The following is a 10,391-nucleotide window of genomic DNA, read 5'->3' on the forward strand; positions in this document are numbered from 1 at the left end:
GTAGAAAAATGACCTCTTTTGTTACTTTCCCATAAAAAAATAGACTTATTCTGCTATATATATATGAAAAAGATTATTAAAATATTTTACTATATATTAACGTATTTATTTTTAATATAATTATAAAATAAAATATATGAATATTAAGAATATATAACATATATGCTACAATTTATTTGTAATACTACAAGAAAGAAAGTTTCTATACTCATTCTCTAAACCTCATCCTTTTGCATGTCCATTTCAATTTATTTATGGATGGGATGTGACATCTTTGCTTGTTTCATACGGTTTTTTAAATCAAAATGCATCTCCATTCAATCATCTAAAAATAGATGTATTTGTCTTTAACTTTAAACTTATAATATTTGGCATTCCTAGTAAACTAGAATGGTAAATTGATATGTTAATTTTTTTTACTTATAGTGCAATAAATAAAAAATAATTAAGTGATTTAATTTATATAAATGCTGTCGGCATGTATTTTACATATTTATTCAATTATTATACAATTACATTTTATTCTTAATTTGTGAAATAAAAAATTCTTCTTGATTGTCATTTTACTTATGCATGTCTTTAATATTTTTTTTTATAGAAAGGATGAATTTTTAGGTAAACATAGAAGTTTAGGTAATCCTACTCCATAAGTAATCGAGCATTAAATGTGACGTTTTTGTCAAAAGAAAATTTAAACAAGTGGGATATTGTACCCCTTTCATTGGACCTAATTAATTGTTTAGTAAGAATTTCCATATAGTACTAATATCATGATGGGTCAAAAAGTTAGCTTATTACTCAATCTATTTCTAATTAGATGTAATCTCTTTTGTCACTATTATAAATAATAGATAAAAGTTTAAATCTTGGTCATTTATAAGTAAAAGATATTTTTTTCTAAACTATTCAGTGTTAATATTTATATTATATACATTGTTTAATTTAAATTTATTTAATGTGAGTAGTTGAGTGAATTTTTCAAGATATCTAGAATATACTAGTATTTTAATAAACAACATTGATTTTACTTAGGACTTAAAAAATTAATTAAATTTAACCATCTTTATCAATTATCATACTTTTTCCACTTATAGTAATGATTAGGGGTGGACATCGGTTGGGTTGGATCGGTTTTCGGGCCCAAATTCCCAATCCGACCTAACCATCGGTTGGAAAAAACATAACCAAAACCGACCGGTTTGCAATTCGGTTATTTTCGGTTTCGGTTTTGTTCGGTTCGGTTTCATAATGCGGTTTATTCGGTTTTAAAAATAATTGAGCTCATTCCAAAATAAACCCAACACAAGTGGATTTTATCTAGGATTTAAATAGCACAATTTTATACTAGTCTTTAAACTTTTAGTTTACTTATGAACAAAAAAATAAAACAATATATCTTAAAACTTATGAAATTGCTGTATTTTTCGGAAATGGATTGAACAATCATTGTTAACATTTGTTCATAATATGCTCATAGCCGACACTATGATAGCCCCCAAATTATGCAAAATTACTGCAGTGAATGGGTTTTTGTAAGAAGCTCTAGTCTTGGGGAAGAAGTGCTATCTCAATTTCTTGAAGTGATTTCCCTTTGGTTTCCACCACATTTCTTTTTACAAAGATTACTGCCATCATGCAGAATGTAGCAAACATTGAGTAAAGCAGTTGTGGACCAAGTTTCTCCAGTAAACGCAAGAACAGTAACCCAACAAGGAAATTACAGACCTGTACAAAATTGCAATGAACTTTAGAAGTCTTCATTTTCTCAATTCAACCATGGTAAAATTCAGGAAAGTATAACATAATTTATCAAACTTGGTTAGACTAAACGGTGTGCAGACGATGTAACTTTGACTAATTTGTAATAGAACAGAGCATAAATTACAAACAAGCAGAAGAAAATTACCCAATGTACAGACATACAGAATGCCATGGCTTTGGCTCTGATTCGACTGGGAAAGATTTCTGTTAGAAGTAGACCTGGAACTGGACCAGCTCCAAGAGCAAATGTAAAGACAAACCTGCATGAAAGAAGAAAAAACGTCAGTGTTCATTTTCTGGCAATGTCTGCCCAACATGCACTGCATACAACCCTAGCCAAAGGTGATGGTTCCAAGTTTTTTTTAATCGCGTGACTGTTCCAAGTGACATCAATGATTATTATTGTTTTTTGTATCCAAGACATCCTCAATAGTTCTCTTTTCAAAACATCATCCACTAGTGACCTTAAATCATTAATAAAAGCAACTTCTCTCCGGCTAATAAAATGTCATGTCACTATTTCTAGAAATATGAATTTTGTTTAACTCATAATTTTCACTACAGATGCATCTATCAAGAATCAAGATCTGTATTCATAGTTACAACATACTTACATTAGCATGCCACCAACAGATAGGTACAGAGCTCCCGTGTTTAGTAAAAGTGAACTTGCTCCTGTGGCTTGAATGATCATTGATATCGCCTATACAGTGTATATATAAATATATTAAAATTCAGATTAAAGACCAGGTTAATCTTTTTTATATACAATAACAAGATAAGATAATTAAAGCATCATAACACAATAAAGGAAATTTCCCACAGTTTTGTAATGTTGTGTGCTTGCATTGGTTCACATGCCAAACGATATTTCCCCTCTTCGTTACTTTTGATTGTAATTATAATATAATTTGTTTTTTCCTTCATTATTATTTAGATATAATTCTGAAGATAGTTTAGCTGCTACTGTTTTGCTCCTAATCTTGAGGAAATCCAATTAAGTCTTGGAGTTGTAGATATTCATTGTAAAAGTAATAATATAATTGTTCATATTTTTCAAATTTTATAATAAACACCAAGTCAGGACTTACAAAAGGATAACTTGTTTCTGGGTACCATATTGTGATGTGTGTGAAAATCACCTTTAATATGATGATATGTTACGACTGGATTATTAAGAAAAGATATAATAGAACATCTATGCATAATTTACCATGCCAAAGAAACTCCAAAAGAGTAGAACCTTCCTTCCAAGTTTATCCATCAAAACCGTTGAAATGATAGATCCTGAGATAAACAGGAAAAAAAAATTAGCATTTGAGAATACAACAACTTAATGCTATTAGAATGAAAATGAAACTGTACCTGTCAAATTAGCAAATCCTATGCACACATTTGCAACATCCGATGGTACTCCAGCACTTTTAAAAACAGTTGAAGAGAAATAAAACACAGCATTTATACCAGATAGCTGTTGTAAAGCAAATAGGGTTGATCCAATAAAAACAACTGCAAAACGAACTCGTGAATAAAAAATGACTTTTGGATACCTAAAGAAACCAGTGACAAGCTAATAACAATGACATAAACACACAATGACGCGACTTTCCTAGAGATAGACATAAAAAACTATATACCTTTAGAATGATGACAATGAAGCAATTCAGAGAACTTCACAGTATCAGTATCGTCACCTCTATCTACCTTGGATAACTGTGATATTGCAAACTTTGCTTCGGATACACCCAGAAGCCTTTCAAACTCAACTTCAGCTTCAGCAGTTCTTACTTGCTATATGACAAAAGAGATAAATGATCGAGGACTGTCAAAAGGATGATAGATCGAAGCAACACAGGATGAACATTTGTCTTGCTAATTAACAAAAACCAAGAACTATTGCAAATCATGTCAGAGATGGCTAGAAAGAGAATTGGAGAATATGTAAACAGTTAAAACTATTCCTTCAGTCTTCTATTAGTAAGGAAAATGAGGACATGCATATAAGCGAGTAGAAGCCTTCAAGAACTATAAACACAATATGAATATTCCTCAGTAGTTATAAAACTAGATTAACAGAGATTATTTGATCATTCACTAGAAAACTAGATAATGAAGCTTGCACTTATTTGTAAATGTAAAAAAGACACATAGAGCACTTCAACAGAGTAACAGCTTGATTAACAGAGATTTCAAGTGATTCAAACAAATTTAGGAGCAAGAAGTTATAAATATAATATGAAATAGTATTAGGTGTCAACCTTGTATAACCAATGTGGACTTTCTGCACAAAAGACCATAGCCAGAGCAAGTATAGCTGCAGGTATGGTAGATACCCCAAAACAAACCCGCCACCTGAATTAACAAATTCAGGGCATGTTTGAGAAAAGATAAAGTATAAATATCAGATAATATGTATTAAGATTTATATCATACCATCCAGAAATTTCTTTGACAGGGATTCCAATAAATAACGAGCCCAATATGCAGAGGCATTACCTTCCTGATGACCAGCAAACGCAGTAGCTACTGAAACGGTTCCATCCTTAGTTTCAAAAAATGACTCCAAAAAAGAAAGGCTTGTCTTATTGAATCACAAAGTGACTCCAAAATATTCAAAAATTCACAGCTGCAAATCAAATCAAATCAGTATAGTTAAACCAATGTAAGACATAAAACAAAACTATATTTTTCATACCTAGGCGAGAATTAAACAGGCCCAGCCTGTGTAGGAGCAGCTGCTCCACCAGTAGCTACTTGAAACTCTACAAGTTGTTTAAACATACGTTAAACATATAGCAAGAGGCTTAATTTTAACAAATATTTAAAATAATGTTAAAAGAGACAAAGTTTTCATTAATAACGTACCTGAAACAATTGATTCACTAATCTCATATTCTTCAGTCATATTAAGGACATTTAGATCATTGTCAGAAGGCTTCAACCAGTTTTGAGTACATATAAGCGCTTCGACCATATCTGGACTCAAAGAGCTCCTATAGATATCTAAAATCCTCCCCCCGTGCTAAAAGCACTTTCTGAGGCTACACTAGAAACAGGTGTTGCCAACACATCCCGAACCAAGGTTGCTAATATAGGATAACGGGTGCAATTTTCCTTCCACCAATTAAGAATACTAAAATTTCCCCCCTCCCCGCAACAAGGGTCACCTAAGTACTTCTCTAGTTCATTTTCATTTTCAATTGTGTCTTTTTCCTTCAGATGTTTCTTAAAAGCATTAGCCCTTGTAAAAGGTGATGGTTCTTTTGGTTGGGAAGATGCTTCTCCAAGGGAAGTGCTCCCTGGTGCACTTAAAGGACTAGCCCCAACATTCTTATCATGATCAGATTTATGCCAATTATATAGTTTAAACAAACTAGTTTTGACACATTCAATATTTTTCTTGGCAAGGTCACTAGAATGCCCATACATATCATTAAAAGACCACTCAATATAGTTAAACTTAAACCTAGGATCAAAGATCACTCCATAGTAAAGAAAATGATTCACTTTTCCCACATCCCCCCAATACTTATCATATTTAACCTTCATATGTGAAATCATTGGAGCCACATAAGAATTCAAGTTAAATGAAGCTTCTTGAAGCTCACACAAAATTGAAGACAAGTTATGAAAAGCTAAATGCAAGGACACTTCTTGCGAAGTTGAAAACACTTTGGTTGCCTCATAGAAGGTTTGTAAGAAAACCACAAAAGCCCTAACTTTTTTCCAATCCTGAGAACCGGGTGGACCGGTAAGGAGGTCAAAATATTCGATGTATCCAGGATCCTCATCAATCATATTGTCAAATGCAGCTTCAAACTTTTCAGCAGCATCCAACATTAGGTAAGTGGAATTCCACCTTGTAGAAACATCAAGACAAAGTTTTTTTTTACAAGTTATGCCCGCAAGTTCAACACACTCCTTAAACTTCATAGCTCTTTCTGGAGAAGACCTTACAAACCTAACAGCAGTGCGAACTGATTCAATAGACCCTTCATGTTCTTTTTCACCATCTCTCACTACCAAGTTCAAGACATGGGCAGCACACCTCATATGCAAATAATCACCTACACCCAGTAAAGCATTCTTGCTCTTAAGTCTTCTATCCAAATAACTCACAGCCACATCATTTGCTGTTGCGTTATCCAGGGTAATTGTAGACACTTTCCTAAGCCCCCATTCCCTCAAAACGTCCTCGACTTTCATGCCAATGGTATCACCTTTGTGATTTGGAACTAAAGAGAAACTAATAATTTTTTTTGGTACTTCCAAGCAGTGTCAATGAAGTGTGCAGTGGTGGCCATATAACTAAGGTTTTGTATCGAAGTCCAACAGTCTGTGGTTAGTGCAACCCTAGTACAATCAGATTTAAAAAAGGCTTTAAGACGTGACTTTTCAGCTAGGTAAAGCTGAAAACAATCCCTAGCAACGGTCCTCCTAGTAGGGATAGCCATTTGGGGTTGCAATTGTTTACACATTTGCTTAAAACCAACACCCTCAACCACTCTAAAGGAATGTTCATCAAGGATAACAAAGGTATTAATGGCCTTCCTACAGGCTGCAGCATTAAACCTTTGACTAGTTGGAACTAAAAACCCACCCTCGCCGCTTACAAGGTTTGTCTGATTGGGGTCTTTCAACAAAAGGGCAGGGTTTTTGTAACACACTTTCGAGTGAGCTAGCATGTTAGAAGTACCATGTGTTTTAGGGTCACATCGGTACCTTTTATGACAGTGTTTACACGCGGCTATAGGTTCAGGCTCATCCGGTAAAATGTTAAACTCTTCCCAAACCGTAGAAGTTTTTCTACTACCACTAGCATTAAGTTTCCTTTTTCGAAGTGGAGGGAGTGCAGTACCAGCAGCTGCTCCTATAATTCATACATTTAAAAATGACAGCATAACATGTATCACTTATTAAACAAACACTCAGTATAAAAATGACAGGTGATGGCATTACCTTGACTCACTCCTTGATCTACAACTCCGCTAGGAACTCCAACTCCTTGCAAGCTAGGAACTCCAACTCCTTGCAAGCTACTTTTGCCGCGCTCCATCTTCCAGTACCAAAACACAACCAACAAAACAAGAATTGTCAATTAGAAACATAAAACAGAAGGAAAAAGATGAGATGAGAAATACACATGGAATATTTAACCAACAAGCTTTCTCAGTAAATGAAATTCATTTATAGGCATAAATATCAAAACTCAGTTAGAAACCAACCTGAAGCTGTTACTCCGAAAGAGAATGATTCAACTTCCACCTTAAGGTTACTGTCTCAAAGATCAATCTCTTCACAACAAGAGTTGTGGGCCTATTAATAACCTCTAAACCAATATTTGTGGGACTGGAACCATAATCTGGCAATAAAAAGTGATGAAAAATCATTTGAAAAAAGAAGTGTGATTACAGAAAACTAGTACCAGAAGTGTGATTACCGAATTCTACTTCATATCCTTTAATATACCAACGCGCACCAATAATTTTCCTGCCATTATATGAAAGGATAAATGTTTAAGAACTGCATCTACTATAGCAGAACTAGAAATAAATTTTAATGATATGCATCCACTGCTTCTTGACATACAGTGTTGTTGAGTAGGCAACCCAAACTCAAATTTATCTTCTTCCCATTGCGTGCTATGATCAATTAGCTGGCACCTTCATAACAAATTATTATCACACTAAAAGCATACAGTACAAGCCAAATAACTAACAACTCATCTTTAGCCTAAATGCCACTTCATATGAGAATACCTATTAGGACACAATGAGGCTGCAAAAACAGTAGTTCAAAAATACTTGCCCCAATCACAAATAACTAATTCTAAAAACAAATATTCCTCTATAACAACTTAAACTTATTTCTGTCAGATGCAAGACTAGCATGATAAAGAGTCTATTTGTTAATGCTTGAAAAAAGTGATTTCAAACTTGTGTAAGAAAATGATTATTTCTTCATAGCAGTAACTAATGATTCTTCATAGCAGTAGTTATAGCTTTAAAAATCACTTTTTAAAAATCACTTTTTATTTGAACAGCTAGTTATTAGTAGCTATAGATAACATGAAGTTTATAACGGCCAAGAGTAAAACCTCAGGCTTCTTATTCCGGAAGTTGTCGGCGAGCTGAGTAGGAACAATATTTACCGACAACACCTTCACAAAATCAATCTGAAGAAGCAGTTTTAGAATCGGAGTTAAAACAAAACAAAGTCAAACCCATCAGAAATAGTTCAACCAAACTTAACATTTCAACCATAGTCAGAGAGAAAGAGAGGGAAAGAGAGAAAGAAAGATAAGGAGTAACTTACATCGGTGGTGATTTGTGGTTGAATAATGGACGGCGACGGTTCTTCGTTAAACGATGAAACCACGAACTAGCATCAACCGAAAAATTGGAAGGTAGAAAGAGTTAGTTCTTAAACGATGAAACCACGAACTGGAAATTGAAAGGATGAACCCTAGAATCAACCGATTACCTGAGAGAATGATGAACCCTAGCGGAGTAACGTTGTTGTTTGTGCGTATGAATCTCACGAAGAAGTGGAACTAATGAATTGAGATTTGAGACTGAGAGAGAGTCTTGGTTTTGGTTGGGCCGGCCGGTTGATTTAGGAATTTATGGTCTATAACATAATTTCTACTGAACCGGTCGGTTTAGGATATCATCGGGTCCATAAATTCAAACCTAAACCGACCGGTTTAACCCATGTGAACCCAAGATTATTCAAACCGTCAAACCGAAAAACCGACTCACCCGAACCGGTGTCTAAGGGGCCACATGGTTTGGTCGGTTTGGGCTGGGTTTCTTTATTCTGTCCAGCGCTAGTAATGATAAGACAATACTCTTTGACAAAGATTTATATGTCTTCATATATCAAATTCTCTATCAAATTCTCAAAACTTTACCGCATAAAAATGAAGAAGTGAGATGATACAACTACTCGCTGAAATGAATTAAACAAAAACAAATATATATTTCTTATTAACACAACTAGTTTACATTTAAATATAAAAGAATCAACATTGAAACATTATATACAAATATTAGTAATAACTTTACATGATTTTTTTAAAATATGTATTTTCCGTTATGCAATTAGAATTGATCGGAGAATCGATGATTGGGTGGATCACGGTGGACCTGGATTTCAATTGCAGAGAAGAGGAACTGGCCTACAAGGTTAACACTCCAACGTTCAAGTCAATATGTATAGAAAAAGAGTGAATGAATTTTGAATTTGAAATTGTGTATCTGAATATGGCGTGTGTGATTTTTATATAGTGGAATGGTTATAACAACCCGCTATCTTTAAGGTGTGAAATTCGGGGAGCCGTTGGATGTATCTTGGCTCGGGATCACCTGTACTATTTCATAGGGTAGTTCCCCTATGATGTGAGTCACCCGAACGAATCATGACTTCCTTTGGATGGTCGGTCGATGGTCATTCAGGTTGACACATGGCATTTGACCCCAAGCCCCTGTCTTTGTATGATAGTGCAAGGGTTTGTCGAATCTTCCTCGTCCGTCGACCACTCTTTCAACTTGAATAGAAAACCAATTTCGTGCCTTTAATGCATCCCCATGCTTCAAATGTATTTTCGGAGGTACATGCATAATGACCTTCAAAAACTGAAACATTTAAGTGTTTCGCAGAGGTGATTTGAAGCGTTGATATGGTTTAATCCCTTTAGTAAGCCATCATATGATTCTCGAGGGGTCAGCTTCGAATTTCTTTTAGAGGTTCTTCCCGCTTCCTTGTTATCTGCATTTTCTACAATATTTTCCTTTCTTGTACTTGAAGAAAGTAGTGTCCATTATAAGTATAAAAAAAAAGATATTGTGCTTCCTGGGTTGACTCAGTCTATTCTTCAATAGTTTATATCTTCACTCTAGAGGGTGGTTTTGACGACGCCTTTTTGAACGATGGTCCCTCTTTGGATTAAGGCGTCTTAACCCCTGGTGAAGAAGAGATAATTTTTAGCGAGTATGGTAAATATGTCATCCCTTTCTAAGAGTGTACCTTCTTGATCTTGGGTCTTTGAATGCCTTTTAATATATTTGAATTAGAAGTTCTTTATCACTTGATGGTTTCCCCGTCGCATATGCATCTTGTGAGTTAGGCGTATGTGAAAGTCTTCCAGTATTGGTGCAAATATTTAAAGGGGAAAACTTTATGTCCATTTTCTTCCACCTTTTCAGAGTACAACAAAGTCCCGCATACCATGCACGGGGAAATGGTTTGGTTAATTTGGTGCTTATTGTCCGTAGTTTCAAGATGTTTTCGGAGAGCTTGAAGCATTTCAAAAATCAATTCTTCTTGGTCGCCCCTCTTCTCCTGGAGGCACAATAAACAGATAAACTGTAGGGGACAGAGTGGGAGGCAGGTGTACTAACCTGTTTCTAAAGTATTGGAACAATGGTCACTTTCTAATGGGGAATGAATTGTATGTCTGCAAAGAGGACGACCTATCTTAGGAAGATCTGTATCTGAAAAAATGAATGATGGGTTTCATCAAAGAGTTGGGTTACCCTGGGGGTATTACTCCTTCGGATGAAGCTTCACAAAATCACTCGAAACAACTTATCAAAACCCACTTCCTGGTGGATACTCGTAGCAATGAG

At 34.8% G+C, this 10,391-nt stretch overlaps 2 protein-coding genes across 2 annotated transcripts; both read right to left on the minus strand.

The window, feature by feature from the left end:
• Positions 1 to 1,454: 1,454 nt before the first annotated feature.
• Positions 1,455 to 3,328, minus strand: LOC127119566 (probable plastidic glucose transporter 2). The gene is made up of 5 exons (XM_051049823.1): positions 3,127 to 3,328; positions 2,975 to 3,048; positions 2,376 to 2,464; positions 1,907 to 2,021; positions 1,455 to 1,725 (listed from the first exon to the last, which is right to left on the minus strand). Exons 2-5 carry the CDS (start codon positions 3,023 to 3,025, stop codon positions 1,543 to 1,545), a joined length of 438 nt encoding a protein of 145 aa, XP_050905780.1. The 5' UTR covers positions 3,026 to 3,048; positions 3,127 to 3,328; the 3' UTR covers positions 1,455 to 1,542.
• A 661-nt stretch (positions 3,329 to 3,989) lies between these two features.
• LOC127119560 (zinc finger BED domain-containing protein RICESLEEPER 1-like) lies at positions 3,990 to 8,365 on the minus strand. Its single transcript, XM_051049814.1, has 11 exons — positions 8,245 to 8,365; positions 8,077 to 8,142; positions 7,859 to 7,936; positions 7,351 to 7,424; positions 7,202 to 7,251; positions 6,987 to 7,123; positions 6,721 to 6,817; positions 4,627 to 6,631; positions 4,457 to 4,523; positions 4,195 to 4,387; positions 3,990 to 4,113 (listed from the first exon to the last, which is right to left on the minus strand). The coding sequence occupies exon 8, from the start codon at positions 5,965 to 5,967 to the stop codon at positions 4,765 to 4,767; it is 1,203 nt and encodes a 400-aa protein (XP_050905771.1). The 5' UTR covers positions 5,968 to 6,631; positions 6,721 to 6,817; positions 6,987 to 7,123; positions 7,202 to 7,251; positions 7,351 to 7,424; positions 7,859 to 7,936; positions 8,077 to 8,142; positions 8,245 to 8,365; the 3' UTR covers positions 3,990 to 4,113; positions 4,195 to 4,387; positions 4,457 to 4,523; positions 4,627 to 4,764.
• Between the last annotated feature and the right edge of the window lie 2,026 nt (positions 8,366 to 10,391).

The sequence above is a fragment of the Lathyrus oleraceus genome, chromosome 1 (assembly GCF_024323335.1).
Source record: "Lathyrus oleraceus cultivar Zhongwan6 chromosome 1, CAAS_Psat_ZW6_1.0, whole genome shotgun sequence".
Lineage (NCBI taxonomy): Eukaryota > Viridiplantae > Streptophyta > Magnoliopsida > Fabales > Fabaceae > Lathyrus > Lathyrus oleraceus.

Bases quoted from the DNA above. Each gene is read 5' to 3' on its own strand.
- LOC127119566 (XM_051049823.1), bottom strand. From the start codon at position 3,025: ATGGATAAACTTGGAAGGAAGGTTCTACTCTTTTGGAGTTTCTTTGGC. The intron at 2,465-2,974 runs GTAAATTATGCA...TACACTGTATAG, and splicing joins TTTGGAGTTTCTTTGGCATG to GCGATATCAATGATCATTCA. The intron at 2,022-2,375 runs GTAAGTATGTTG...TCTTTCATGCAG, and splicing joins TCTGTTGGTGGCATGCTAAT to GTTTGTCTTTACATTTGCTC.
- LOC127119560 (XM_051049814.1), bottom strand. From the start codon at position 5,967: ATGAAAGTCGAGGACGTTTTGAGGGAATGGGGGCTTAGGAAAGTGTCT.